The sequence below is a fragment of the Balaenoptera borealis genome (assembly GCF_965194805.1).
Source record: "Balaenoptera borealis genome assembly, chromosome: 7".
In the NCBI taxonomy this organism is placed as follows: Eukaryota; Metazoa; Chordata; class Mammalia; order Artiodactyla; family Balaenopteridae; genus Balaenoptera; species Balaenoptera borealis.
The window spans coordinates 78,609,595-78,624,130 of NC_138864.1; the positions used below are offsets into that span (position 1 = coordinate 78,609,595).

At 52.0% G+C, this 14,536-nt stretch overlaps 1 protein-coding gene across 7 annotated transcripts in view; it reads right to left on the reverse strand.

The window, feature by feature from the left end:
- Window positions 1-14,536, reverse strand: part of GSDME (gasdermin E) — a 103,886-nt gene that overhangs the window by 42,045 nt on the left and 47,305 nt on the right. For 6 of the 7 annotated variants that reach the window (XM_082398459.1, XM_082398458.1, XM_082398456.1 and 3 more), the window contains 2 exons: window positions 2,995-3,187; window positions 1,269-1,389 (listed from right to left, as the gene is read on the reverse strand). In XM_082398459.1, the coding sequence (XP_082254585.1) occupies window positions 1,269-1,389; window positions 2,995-3,187 (314 nt within the window). The remainder of the gene's footprint in view (window positions 1-1,268; window positions 1,390-2,994; window positions 3,188-14,536) is intronic. The other variant, XM_082398460.1, reaches the window with a different exon arrangement.

Here is a 14,536-nt window from a genome sequence, read left to right on the forward strand (position 1 = left end):
AACGAAAGAGGGAGGGTCGGTGATTGCCCTTCACGTCCCTTGCGCACCCGCAGGCTTGTCCACTGTCCCACAGGACAGTCAGCATTCCGAGCGCCCACGGTTGTAGCTGAGCGGTGGTACCTCGCGTGGCCGAGTGAGCAGAAGGGACTCCCAGAAGACACCCGCATCCCTGGCCTGGTCCCCGCCAGCTGACAGAAGACAACTGGGGGAGGAGCAGGAGGTAGCCCCAGACATGTATGGCCCGTCACGGCACCCCTTCACAATGTTTTCATCGTGGAGAACTGAAAGTGCACGGGGATGGAGAGAGTAGTACAGGGGGCCTCCGCACACGCATCGACCAGCTGTGATGAACCCCCCCACCTCTACCCACCCCCCACACACCTCACTCTCCGCCATCGTGCTTGAAGCAAGCCACAGACATATTTCCATTTCACCTGTGAAGAGTTCACTGTAAATCTCTAAAAACTAAGATGACGCTTTTCATAAACATAACCACAACAATGTGACCATACCTAAAAAAGTTAATTATTTTTGATGTTACATATATTAATTCATGTCCCCAAAAAGCAGTCAGACAGTTTTCTTGGGTTTGACACAAGCTTTTCCTGGGAAGAGTGTGAGGGAAGAGCCGTGAGTATCTAAGACAAGCCACACCAACTATAAAACCCTATTTTCTTCAAGTGATGCAGTGACCTCCCGGCTTTGAACACGCTGGTGATCAGACAGCAAGGTCAAGTGCAGCTTTTTGGGCTCCCTACAGGGGAACGGGAGGTAAGATGATCACAGTGATGACAGTATTATTAATAGCTAAGGTGAGTACTTAATAAGCCACCGCTGTGCCAGGGACTTCACACACCTCATCTAACCTGCCCCTCACGGCAGCCCTCTGAGGGAATGTCCTTCCCCTCCCAGACACAGGAAGCTGAGGCCCAGCCGGCTTCGGCAAGCTGCCTGAGACCTCACAGGACGCCGTGGCACTGGGGCCGATGCCCAGTCCGTCTGACTGCAGAGCCCACGTTCTTCGCCCTGCGCCCTGCCGGTGAAGCACGCCCCACACCGACATCTGGGCATTCCTCACCAACACCCTCCCACCGCGGCCCTCCGTCTCACTTGTCATGAGACATCCCCAAACTCTTCCGATATCTCTTTCTTCTCAATCCCCAGAGCAGCGGGGGAGCCTCTACAAGTGTGTGCCTCAGGGGAGGATGGGGTGTCCCTCCGCGATGGCTCAACCGCCTCCAGAGAGCTCGGAGCTGAGGCGCACTCACCGAACCGGCCGTCTGCTCTCACGTACAGCTCGACGACGCCGTAGGCGATGGTGGTGGGAGCCGGGATTTCCAGCACCACATTACTGTCCTTGATGATGTTCCCATCCTCCGTCGCTGACACCTGTGGGCGAGGGCGCATGCTCCACCTGTGCGCTCAGGCTCCCCCAGGCTTCTCTTGCCCCCACGTGGCCAGCCTGGTGCCTGTGCACAAAGAGTGCCAGGAAAATGCCCATGGAACGGAGCAGAAAAAGGGACCAGCCGGCAGGGGTCAGGATTTAATCCTTGTCGGCCTCATGATGTCCTACACGTATTCCAAAGTCAATGGCCAACCTGGTGGCACAAAGGCGAGATCCCAGAGTTTGGGATACAATGAAGTTAGGTCTATGGTGCTGAATAAAGAAGACAATAAACAAGATAACTTCCCATTTCCCTCACGGAGGATTATGGAAACAACTTTGAAATCCTCAGAAAATCCTCAGTGGTTAGAGAGCCTGACTAGGAGAACCTAGCTGAGAGCAAGACCCCCCAAGCACGTCCTCCTGGACCTCATGGATGGCACACTGTGCAGTCAGATAAAACCAGGGGAGAGGCACAAGGATGAGAGAAGGGTGGGCAGGAAATACCGAGTCAGGCACCAAAGCTCTCTCCTTCAAACCCTGTCACAAATATGACCCTTGCCCACCATGGCCTGGGGAGGAAGATGAGAAGCTATTCGTTGCCCAAATGCTGGAGATCAGAGACATCTTTAGCAACTTGACCCTGGTCACAGTGTGATGTCAGCTGGTCTCCTGATTCCCAGGCAGGCTCCAGGCCTTTGGTGGGGGTCACCGTGGACAGAAATATCGGCAGGGCCAGCTGAAGCCATCTCCCATCAGGCCTCATCACTCTGTAAAGCCTGCCCACCCCAGGGAGAGTCCAGCCCCAGACCTGTATCTCCACCTCCTAAATACAACTTTTCTGGGTCCTCTAGTATAATTTGAAAGTTACCCCAAGAAGTAAATCTCTAAGAAAAGAATATCGGGCACCATGGCAAGCTGGAGGGGAGACAGTCTGGGGTTGCAGCCTCCTGTTCCAGTTCGGTTCCACTGAATCTCAGGGATCAGCTTGGTAAGACTGTCTGTAACTTAATCCAGAAGCATCTGTTTATGTATATAAAGACATATGTACAGATCTTTACCTTCCCTAACTCAATCCATTAGGGATTTAAGGCAGCTAATCCAAAGGAATCATTTTGAGACCCTTGGCTCTGAGGGGCTCTAGGGGTCATCTGTGCGTCAACCTAGCCAATGCTCATTTGACCCATTTTCTTTTGGGAAAGCACCTGATCCAACCCTGCATGGCCCATCCCAGTGTCCTATCACCCCGGCCTTGGGTTTACTTCAGGAAGGAGCACGGACCGGGATGGTCCAGTGAGTGCTAGCCCTGAAGCACTCTTTCCACTGGGGATGAGGTGGGAAGAAAGCCAGGAGAAGCCTCCCCACAAGCTTATATGAGAGGGGATCTACCCCAGGGAAGGCAGCTCACAACCTTCTCCTGAGTCCTGGATCCAGAGGTGACTGAAGCTAGATCACCCCAAATGTTTCAGTTACATGAGCCAATAAATTCTTTCTTGTTTAAACCAATTTGGGTTGGATTTCTGTTAACTCACTACAGAAAGAATCCTGACGAATGAAGACCCCACCCACAGAGGCCCCTGACCGAGGCCGCCGTGGCCTCTGACCGGCACCTCCACTCGCTGGGTGCACACCTGCACCTTCTTGGTCTGCATCCCCACCATGCCACCGCACTTCTCCTCCATCTGGACGTGCTCAGATATCACACACTTCTGCGTCGTCACTATCTTCTGTGTCAGGACACACAGGACCTCATTCTTCCTCTCCAGCACCTGCTGCAGCACTGGATTCTTCAGATTTATTGTTCTGAAAAAGAAAGACGCCCGTGAGTGGCCTCGTGCCTCAGGGGAGATTGATGCAGCATGAATTTTCGCCTCTCGCACAGCTGGCGGCTGAGGAGCAAACAGGTGACAACCAGCATCGTTTATTTTCTGGTGATGAGAGGGGGCAGTTCATCCGGAGAGGCAGAAACCAGAGTCTCCCAAGGCCACCTGAGAGCTGCCAGGCCTCCGGAGAAAGGCTGGACACCGGGGGGCGGGGGGAGGCTCCTGTCAAACAGAAGCAAGAAAGAACCCCAGCGGGCATGGCAGCTGCGGTCCACCTGCTCACACCGGGGACTCCACACTGTCATTTAACCAGAGGCCGCGGGACCACAGACATCACAGGTGCGGGCGATAAATAGAGGATTACTCTGGGGGGAATGCAGACCCGTGCTTTTCACAGAGGAGAGGGGAACAGGCTTGAAGCACGAACAGCAAGGAAAAACTTGGACTTGAATTTAGAAGGTACTTTTTAATCTGTCTATCCAGGAAGGACATGTCATCTCTTAGAAGGGATTTTCCATCATTTTACAGATGGGGAAACTGAGGCCAGTTAGGCGTGGCCTGCCCAGGTCACCCAGCAGAGACTTGGGGCTCCCAGGTGGCTCCTCTGGGGAACTTCAAGAACAAGGTAAATTTCCATCTACGGAAGATGACTTGTTGCTTAGAAGCAAACGATGAAGTGCCCTCTCTGGAGGTCTTGTTCCATGCTGTGAGTCTATGGAGGGGACAGGAAGAAAACCAAATTAGAGTTAGCGTCAGCACGAAAACAATTACAGTGTTCATCCTGTGCTTTCTAAACAATCCAAGGTTAGTTACCTTGAAAGCTCATCACCATCTCCAACAGTGGTGGTCACCCCGCCCCGCAGGCAGACGCAGGTTCTCCAGGCTTCAGCAAGCGTCCCCAGAACAGAGGCAAGTAGCTGGAAAGGTCCTGTCTCCATGTAAAAAGCTGCCCGGGGTGGAAACAACCCGTATCCAGAAACAGATGAACAGGCCAACGTGGTCCATACACACGATGGGACGTTATTCAACCACAGAATGGAATAAAGCTGACACGCGCTACAACACAAACGAACCTTGAAGACATTATGTTGAGTGAAAGAAGCCAGGCACAAAAGGACAAATATTGGATGATTTTACTCATATGAAATATCTAGACTAGGCAAATTTAGAGCCACAGAAAGTAGATTTGAGGTTACCAGGAGCTAAGGGAGAGAGAATGTGGGGTTCTTGCTTGATGGCCACAGAGTTTTTGTTTAGGACGATGAAAAAGTTCTAGAAATGGATAGTGGTGATGGCTGCATGACAGTGTGAATGTACTTAATGCCACTGAACTGTGCGCCTAAAAATGGTTAAAATGGCAAATTTTATATTTTATCACAATAAAAAAAAAGTAAAGACAGGAAAGACTGTTCGATCTCAGTAGTGGTCAAAGAAATGCAAATTATAACAATGTTTCACACATATTAAATAAGTCATAAAGATAAATTGACAACAACAACAAAAGCCGCCCAGGGCTCCATTTCCAGGAAGACACATAGAGCAGGGCTTGCGGTCTGCCTGGCCGGGCTCCAACCCCAGCTCTGCCCCTCCGGCTCGGTGGCGGTGAGGGAACTACTCCACCCTTGCCCCTCGTCTTCCGTGGACACACCGATGGTAATGGGTCTCTTCGTGGGGCTGCTGTAGGCTTTACACGAGCTGCCATGCAGCGAGCAGTCAGCGCTTGCCGAGCAGACAAATGCCCAACAAGTGCTAGCTGGCTCCGGCCACCTTTCTGTGTCCCTCTACTGAGGCCCCCCAAATGAAGCCCCAGTGTGTGCACTTGACGGGAATGATGGGCAAGCAACTGGGTCACAGGTAGTTTTTCGCATCACTCACGCCCTTAGAAATGTCCAATGGATACATCTCATCTCGATCCCTCCCCCAGCCTCGGGATCTGGCCCCTGCCCCCAGCTGACCCCGCCTTCCAGCTTCCTCTCTGTGTCTTAAACACACCAGGGGCATGACCGCCCCAAGGCCTTGGCACAATGTCCCCCAGGGCCCTCACATCTCGCTGACACTAGTCGCCTCCTGGGGAGGCTGGTGTTCCACGTTCATCCTGCGCAGGGCGACACCCTGTCACGCTGTCACATCTTAGGATGTGGATGTGACATTCATATTCTCTGGAGAGCGTACTTCCACACGACACTTTTCTAGCTCATTCGTTTCTCTGTTCACTGCCCGTCTCCTCCCTCTAGATCATAAACTCTATGGAAACAGGGTCTGTGCATGGCAAGGGCTCAGTACCCATTTTTGGAATACATGAATAAATAAAACATGTGGGGCTTTTTCCCCTTTGTGTATCTGCCTGAATGAATGTGTCAATGTGTGAGTAGGTGTGCATCTGTGCGTAACAGAGAAAACATCCGGAAGACGGAGGAAATGGAGGATCAGCAGCGTGGTTTAAAGAATGACACGAAGATGTGAATCTTCCTGCGAGACTGTGTTTGGCTCCTAGAGGCGCAGACTTGAAGATGAGGGCCGGCGTATCCGTCAGCCAGAACGTGCATCTGAACCAGGCCTTGCTGACCTTCTCCTTCTGTTGTACACAATCTCCTATTCTAGCCAATTCTTGAACATCGACTCCCTCAATTACAGCTCAGATACTGGCTCATCCGCATGTGAACACACATCAGAAGCAGCAAATCCTGCCCACAAGCCCAGAACTAACTGCGGACGAACGACTGAAGGCCGCCTTGAGGCATCTGAAGCAACTCTGGTGGATTGGAAATCATTGCACTGCTTCGTGCCTTAAACGGGTCCACTAAAATGCTTGATGTTGCCTTAACCAATGTTAAATTGTTTGGAAAGAAAAACCTCAGCCTAGGCCACCCAAGACTCCATTGCTTAAAATGCCCACCTCCCTCCACAGCCCCGACCTGAAACACCAGAAAAAAGAAGGGGAAAAAGGTCAATTGGCAGGAACATAACTTCCTTCTGCATCTGAGTTGAGGAGGGTCCTGAGATGCTTGTGGGGTCAGCCAATCGCCCAGGAGGCTTCCCTGCCCTCAGAATAGCCCTGCGGGGCAGCTCCACCACAGAGCAGGGCATAGAAGCCTGGCCAAAGACAGGGCCCACCTCCCAGGCTAAGATGTGGAGGACTGGGGAGGAGAGTACAGCCGGGCAAGCCCTCCTGCAGGCCGGCTGAGAGCTGCTCTCCTGGGCCCAGACAGCAGGCGGGTGGCACCCACGGCAGGCACTTCCGCCCCCAAGGTCACTGGGATTCTATTTCCCAGGATAGCGCTGCCACCTTTTGGAAACCGAATGCTGGACAAACCAGCTCACCTTCAATTGGGAGAGGAGGCCTGGTGTAGACCGAGGGGAAGCTAGTTATCAGGAACAGTGGATTGTTCACAATGGAGTCTTCACAAAGCAACCTCCGGAGGGAATCCTGCCCCATCTCCACTGGTCCTGCAGTGCCAGGACCCAGAACAGTTCACGGGAGCCGGACCCTGGCCCTGGCCCTGGCCCTCCTGGAGTGGGAATCCCTGTGTGATGGAACCTCCCCTTGGCCCACCAAGTGGGGAAACTAGCTGCATTTCAATGTAATTTGTTTACTTTATAATCCTGTATATTTTATCGTATGCATTTAAAGAGGTCTGTGAGTTTCTTCAGATTACTAAAGGGGTTTAAGGAACAAAAAAGTTTAAAACCCTAGACTAGGGGTTTCACAGATGAAGAACAAGGAGGCCCAGAGAGATGGAAGATAGTAAACAAAGTCACACAGCTGAGAGGCCCAGGCTGGTCCTTCCAAGGCCCCACCAGCCACGGCAGACCCACCTCTGCTGTCTCCCTCCTCTGGGTGAGGGCACCCAATGGCTGCACCAGGAATTTGACCTTTATCTCTAGTACGTCCATTTCTACATGTCAGTATCTTGCCTGTCTGGCTAGACCAGTGGCTGGGGATAGCAGGAGGGACCATATCTGAGTTCTCTGGGAATCCTTTTCAGCATATCTGTGCCTGCCTCTCCTCCCTGACCCCATCTCCTGATGGCTGCCCTTAGAAAATTCTTCCCCGGCTCATCCTGATTTGCTCCATCTCTCCTGGGTCCTATTAAGAACCACTGAACGACAAGGACAGAAGGTCTTTAGAAAGAGACACAAGAAACTATTAACAGTAGTTGCCTCTTGGGTGGGGAGCTAGATGGCCAGGAGATCAGGGGTCAGAGGTATTTCACCTTCTCAGTCGTGACCTTTAGACATTTACGTCATAGGAACATATCAATTACTCCAAAAATTTTAATTAAAATTATGCTACCCACCCAGTTGGTGGATAAATGAATAACTTACCACATAAATCCCAAAGGGCAGGGTTGGAATAAAACTCGCTCCCCAGTCCAGCCAAGGGTCAATGCCATAGACGGGAGAAATAGGGTGGAAGCTTTCCCACAAGAAAATAAGCAGCTAGATGTTCTTCAGCCTCTTCCCACATATTTTTAAGGACCGCCCAGGGTTGCAGATGGCAATTTGATACTAGAACAGGAGGCGGCCGAGACAGAAGTGTAGTACAGTCAATGTCAAAGGGTTGGACCCAAAAGAACACATCTGGAGGCGAGGGCAGGGGAGTACACACTGAATGGGGGAGAAGAGCGCCCCTCCCTCACCCAGTGGACCTGCTGCCCCCCCCCACCCCGTTCTCCCACAAGATCACGCGCCTCCCACGTGCCCGCAGCTCTGTGCAACACAGACACCTGCAGTCAACGTGCAGGTGGGTCCCAGCTTCATCTCCTCCTCGCTGGGTCACTCACTGCCTCTCGTCTCCGAGCCTCAGTCTGCACATCTGTAAAGTAAGGGTTGGCTACGAGGCTTACCTGTAGTGACCCACACTGTACCCGTCTGAAAATGTTTCTTTCCTTCCACTATTGGCAGGGAGGCCAAATCAAGTTCCCTCTCCAGGCTGGCCAAAGATATGGCCATGGTTTTCAGGGGAGCCTTCAGCCGGGGAGCAGACCCTCCAAGCAGCTAAGAAAACAGCTACCCGGATACAGGCCAGGAGTTCCTGGGGGAGGAGAGCAGGCAGGAGCTGCCGGAGGCAACAGGTCGGAATGCAGTAGGAAGCGTGGTTCCACGCCCGGCACGGCTGCCAGGGGCCAGGCTGTGGGCCAGGCTGTGGGCCAGGCTGTGGACCAGGCTGTGGGCCAGGCTGTGGACCAGGCTGTGGGCCAGGCTGTGGACCAGGCTGTGGGCCAGGCTGTGGGCCAGGCTGTGGGCCAGGCTGTGGGCCAGGCTGTGGACCAGGCTGTGGGCCAGGCTGTGGGCCAGGCTGTGGGCCAGGGAAGCCAGCGGGAACAGAGGCTCCTCTCCTAAGGTACCTGAAAGCTCCCCAGGCCCGGCCCTAATGAAGCTGCCTCCTTCCCAGTCTGAAGCTTTAATTTCCATTCTCTTTACTTCTAAGGCTTGGAAAGCCTAATGCAAACCAGAGAGAAGAAACCCAGAGAAGACTTTTAAAACTCTAACAGTATCCAAAAGGAGGGAAGCAGTTTTCTTTCCCAACGCATAATGCAGCCCCCAGGACCCCTCCCATAGAGACAAGGGGAGGGCATGCTTTCCGAGCAGACCCCCATCCCAAACTCATTCATTTCACTCCACAGATAACTGGGTCCTATTATGTTCTGGGCTAAATGCTGGAGATTCTCAGTGAGCAAGACCGAGGTGATCACTGTTGCCACGACCCTCCTGTGTAATAGCCCTTGATCATAACAATCCTAGAGGAATAGGGCTTCAAATGGAGTTCTGATAAGGCTCTTCAAAAAGTAATGTGCTGGGCTTTCCTGGTGGCGCAGTGGTTGGGAGTCTGCCTGCCAATGCAGGGGACACGGGTTCGAGCCCTGGTCTGGGAAGATCCCACATGCCGCGGAGCAACTAGGCCCGTGAGCCACAACTACTGAGCCTGCGCGTCTGGAGCCTGTGCTCCACAACAAGAGAGGCCGCGATAGTGAGAGGCCCGCGCACCGCGATGAAGAGTGGCCCCCACTTGCCGCAACTAGAGAAAGCCCTCGCACAGAAACGAAGACCCAACACAGCCATAAATAAATAAATAAACAAAAATTTTTAATAAAGTAATGTGCGTCATGACAGAGTAGGGGCAATCAGCTCTTAACCTGTCTTCTGTGGAGAAATTATGAAACTACAAGGGCCCCAGGGGACGACTAGTTCTGAGGTAGAAAACCAGTTTCATCTTGAATACCACCTCTGATGGATCCATCAGTGATCGCTGCCTAGCTACTGGGAAAGGATTCTAAGACTGGGTCCAGGCCAGGAGGCAGCGAGGAGCGAGAAAGCCATGACTGACTCGCAACGTTTGCACAGGCCTGGAGGGGACGTGGTCCTATCACTCGGATGTAAGCCAGTGTCTGTGCTCAGAAAGGGAGACTGCGGCCCTCAGAGGTTACAGACTGGCCTGAACCCCATGGCACACATCTTCTGACTCTCAGACCAGTGATCTTTCCGCTACACTGCTCTAAAAACTGACGGCAAGAGGCTAGGGTGCAAAGGCACTCTGAAGAAACCGTGCAAGATTGCAGGGGGTTTGTTCCACCATCTCTCCAGGAACAGAGACTGGGACATTATAAAGAGCCCAAAGATGGTGGCTGGCCTGATATTGCCAAAGTATTAAGCAAGAATTACTAACCCACAGAAATGTAGCTATGTACTGACGATTAAGGCTTTAGCAATTTCGGTACTTCTCCTAAAGGGTTTTGATTTATTGGCTAACACTAAAGGAGAAGTGGGTGTTCGCAGACCAGCTGCATAGTGGAAAAATTAGAAAGGCTGTGGAGATTAGGTCCACACACGTTGCTTGTAAACTTGGCTTTGCTCTTCCGACACTTCATTAAGCAGCAAAGTCTGCTTCTCTTTTGATAGCCAGCCTCCTCCAGTCTCGAGACCTGGCAAGACCCCCCACCAAGGCCGTGACTAGAGTTTAATTTCGGTAACCTCCTCCTCAAACCCTGAAGCGCGTGCCTCTGCTGCTTCTTCCACTGCCTGCTTACCCCCCCGGGGACGGTCCTTGCCCCGTTAGAGTCTGTACGCTCCCAGAGCGGGCAGGGGAGGGGCGAGCACTTCCACCATGTCCGTTTGTTTCTGCAGGCACCGCACTGAGAACTGGGGGCCTGGAGGGCTCTGACACCCCCTGAGTGTGAGGAACCACTAGCTGCCTCCCCCGGTTTTGTTCAGCTTTGGGAGCCTGGTACAAGGGCGTGGAAGGGGTAGCCCAGACCCACAGATGAGTCTTGGCCCTTCCTGGTAACTCTGCTGTTCTTCTCAGGGACTGGGCAGGGTGGGCCATCCGCGGCAGTTCTGGCCATTGAGCCTTGAGGAGAAGTCTGCTGGGGGCTCCTGGGAAGCTCTTTCTCTCTCTTAAAAAGAGGCACAAGGAAGAGACTACTGTTGTGCCTCTGGCCTTTGTCTGCAATGCAGTCATTTGGGCACCAAAAGGAGAACCGGGCAGCTGGGACAGGAAATGCATGGAGACTACCACCCAGGGGCTCCACGGAGCCACTGAACTAACCAGCCGCCACGAGCCTCAGCTGAAGGTGACTCGCCCTACCTGGGGAGGTTTTCTCATGTGAGGTAGTAACAGATTTGCTTTGCAACGGAAGACACTCTAACTGGTCCATGAAGTTACTGTCACCTTTATTTCACAGAGGGACAGAAGCAGAGAGAGCTCGTGAGCCAGTGACCCAAAGGCACACGGCTGACCAGGGCCAGAAGGAGAATGCAGCTGAGCCTATCCAACCCCGAAGCCCTATGTCTTTCCATCTTCCGTCTCCCTCCTTGATTTCCTCTGGGCCCTGTACACAGAAGGTGCTTCATGTGTGCTTGAGAACGAACAAGCAGCCTCTCTGCTCAACCCTCCTGGGAAAGCTCCCCAGAGACTAGCAGCAGATCCTCCTGGAAACCCAAGCAGCCACCACCGGCTGGCTCCTTCCCGCCAACAAAGTCTCCATTTCAACCATAAAAGGAACTTCCCACACACCCACCAGAGGTGATCCACCTGGAGCCGGAGCCAGGGCCAGGAAGTCTCTAGAAACCTGAGCTGCTCTGCCCTGGGGCTCCACTTCCACATGGTGAGGGAAACCCTGCTCTGTGTCACAGGGCTGTGACTTCAGGACCGTAAACTGCCTGAAAAAAATCAAAATCGGGGGGCTTCCCTGGTGGCGCAGTGGTTGAGAATCTGCCTGCCAATGCAGGGGACACGGGTTCGAGACCTGGTCTGGGAAAGATCCCACGTGCCACGGAGCGACTAGGCCCGTGAGCCACAACTACTGAGCCTGCGCGTCTGGAGCCTGTGCTCCGCAACAAGAGAGGCCGCGATAGTGAGAGGCCCGCGCACCGCGATGAAGAGTGGCCCCCGCTTGCCGCAACTAGAGAAAGCCCTCGCGCAGAAACGAAGACCCAACACAGCCAAAAATAAATAAATAAATAAATAAAAATAAATTTTAAAAAAAATCACCAAAATCAGGGCACAATGCTATAAGCACACATTATTAGCAAAGTGACGGGGTCACCCTCACCTCTGTGCACACTGCCGTCTATTCAGTACCTTATCTCACTCACTCACAACCAGGGAGAGAAAGGAGAAAAAGGACTAAGCCACTACAGACTTTCAGCCTTTCAGATGGAGTAACTAATTCACTGCCACCTGCAGATGCAGCAGGTCTGAGAGATGATAAAACCGAATGAGCCTGATGCAGGGAGTTGAACTCACGCAGGAGCCTGTGGGCCAGGTTTTGCCTTTCAAGCTCTGTGCATCCACAGCTGGATGGAAAAATCACGTGTTCTGTGGACCTGGGCTTCCATCTCGAGTCCAGGCAAATTAATTAATCCTCTGCATCTCAGATGCAAAATGAAGATGAAGCAAGTATTCTTCCAACCCAACGGTGCTGACTGTACTGCAGGCACCGTGTGGGTGCAAAGGTGAGCAGAAGAGGATGTCCCAGGAGGGACGCAGACACGGAATCAGGCAGTGATGACGAGCGCTACCCCACAACGGGGTTGGTGCCCCCGTAGGGAAATCGGGGGGTGACACGACTGCTGAAGGAAATGAGAGCGCATCTGAGTTGCTGGCCAGGTGAAGCAGAGGGACGGAGTCTGCGTGTGGACTCAGTGTACCTGTGCAGATGGGAGTGACGGAGCCTTCAGACAGGGCTAGGAGGTGAGAGAGAGCCTGGGGCGTCGACGCCCGGGATTGAAATACGTTCAGGCGACTGGCCTGGAGTGTGTGAGGGGAGGAGGGCGCGGATGTCAGCCCAGGACAGTGAAGAGCACAGAAGGGCACGTGCCAGGCAGGGACACACCCCGATGGGCTGCCGTGCAGAGAATCAAGTGAGTGCAGAGGGACCAGCTGGGAGACTCCCGGGACATCCAGGTGAGAGACGGTGGAAACCTGCACCAGGGCAATGGTTGTGAGGCTGGGGCACTGGGAACAGGCAGGACAGATATTCAAGAGGCAGAATCAACTAGCGGGAGACTAGGTATGGCAGGGAAAGGAGGGAATGAGCCCCGTCTGATGCTCAGATCTCTGGCTGAGATAACTGGACTTAATGCTGCAGCAACCGGCACCTCGGAGGGAGTCGGGCAGCAAAGTGGGTATAGAGAGACGAGAAGTTCAGTGATGGGCATCAGACATGATGTGAAAGCCCTGGCGGAATAAATATCTGCTCGCCTGAACTCTGACTCCTGACTCATTCCAGCCAACACAGTTTGTATCAATACATCACAGCTTGTCAATTTTAAAACACACATTTTTTTCACATCTCTGAAATCAGGATGTTTTTCAAATGACATGGTTTAGTTGGCAGGGTTCTTTCTTAGTGCTACATAAAATAGTTGTGCTTCTTACGATGGATGAAATCTTGGATTTGATGAAATAATGTCTATCACAACCTTAGAAGAAAACAGTACGTGAATGTCTCTCCTTATGACTTAAATCCTACCTACTTCCAAAAAGATCTGAAGTAGCCTTTCACAATAAAGCTCGTAGGACAGGATGATTTCTGTAAAAAGACAAAAACTACTCCTGGGATCGAATATTGGAAAGAATGCTCAGAAGGCCCTCTCTCCCACAAGAGGGGTTCAGCTCAGATAAAAACAATAGAAGGTCAAACAGCCTTTCAGAAGCTCCCAATCCTGAGAACTAAAACCCAAACCAGGACTCAGAATAATCTAGGGGAAAATTTAAAAAGCAGCAATAAACTGACTGACTTTCAGACATCACAGAGATGGGTGTGGCCTGGGGGTCTCAGGAAAGACATCTTTTAAAAAGAGTGGATTTGGTGGGGCCTTGAGAGCTTCACTGTTGCTCTTCCCAAAAAGAATATGACGAGAGGCAGGGCCCGTTAATATGTTACTGATATTGCTCAAGAGCTTCTTACATCTTGATTCAAGAACTGAACAAGCATCTCCTGTGACAAACGAAACATTCTGAGAGAACAGCCTACGTGCTTTCCAGACTTTCCTGAGGCACAGCACATGTCTGGGTCCACTTTCATTTGGGGAGAAGCCAGCCTGCTGCCACATGCAAGAACCAGAGCCTCTCTGACTCACTGAAGGTCGTGAGTCCTTCCATGGCGGGGTTCACGATGCAGACCACACGGCTGCCTGCCTCCCCTCCACAGACGAGCGAAACAAGGGCTCCAAGACGTCAACATCAGAAACCCCAAGGGCTTCATTCTGAAACTGCCTCTCCCGCCCCATCACCAAATGCTAAGTTACCCCTTACCTTCCCACAGCTCTGACCTTTCCCAGCTTCTGTAACCAGGCTCTATTGGGGGCTAGTCAGAATAGCAATAATTATGGAAGTGTTCACACTAATAGCTACAATTTTTGAGAACCTGCCATGTGCCATGCTTTGTTTATATGCCCTCATTTAATTCTCACATAAACTCCTTGGGAACAAGAATCCCATTTTAGTAACAATCCTGGGCGGTGAAGGCAGAAAAAGATGGTTCCTATGTCTCGGTTTAAAATATATATATCTTTTTTAAGCCAGGAGTTGGGGGAGGTGGTTTATTAGTGTTTGTTATATACTTCTATGTTTCCACAACCAATTTTTTTCATTAAAAAAAATATAAGCCTGAAGTTTACTAGTCAGCCTAAAAATACCACCAACACTAACACCAAGAGAAGAGCAGGAAAAGGTGCTGATTGACACTGATACCCCCAGACCCCCAGATGCCTTCACCTGGTTTATTTTGACTACTTAAAGGCTGCCCCTGGGGAGAAACAAAGAAATAAGAGAATAAGCAAAAGACCAAGATTCAGGAAACTCTTGTTCTCCAAGTACATGTGG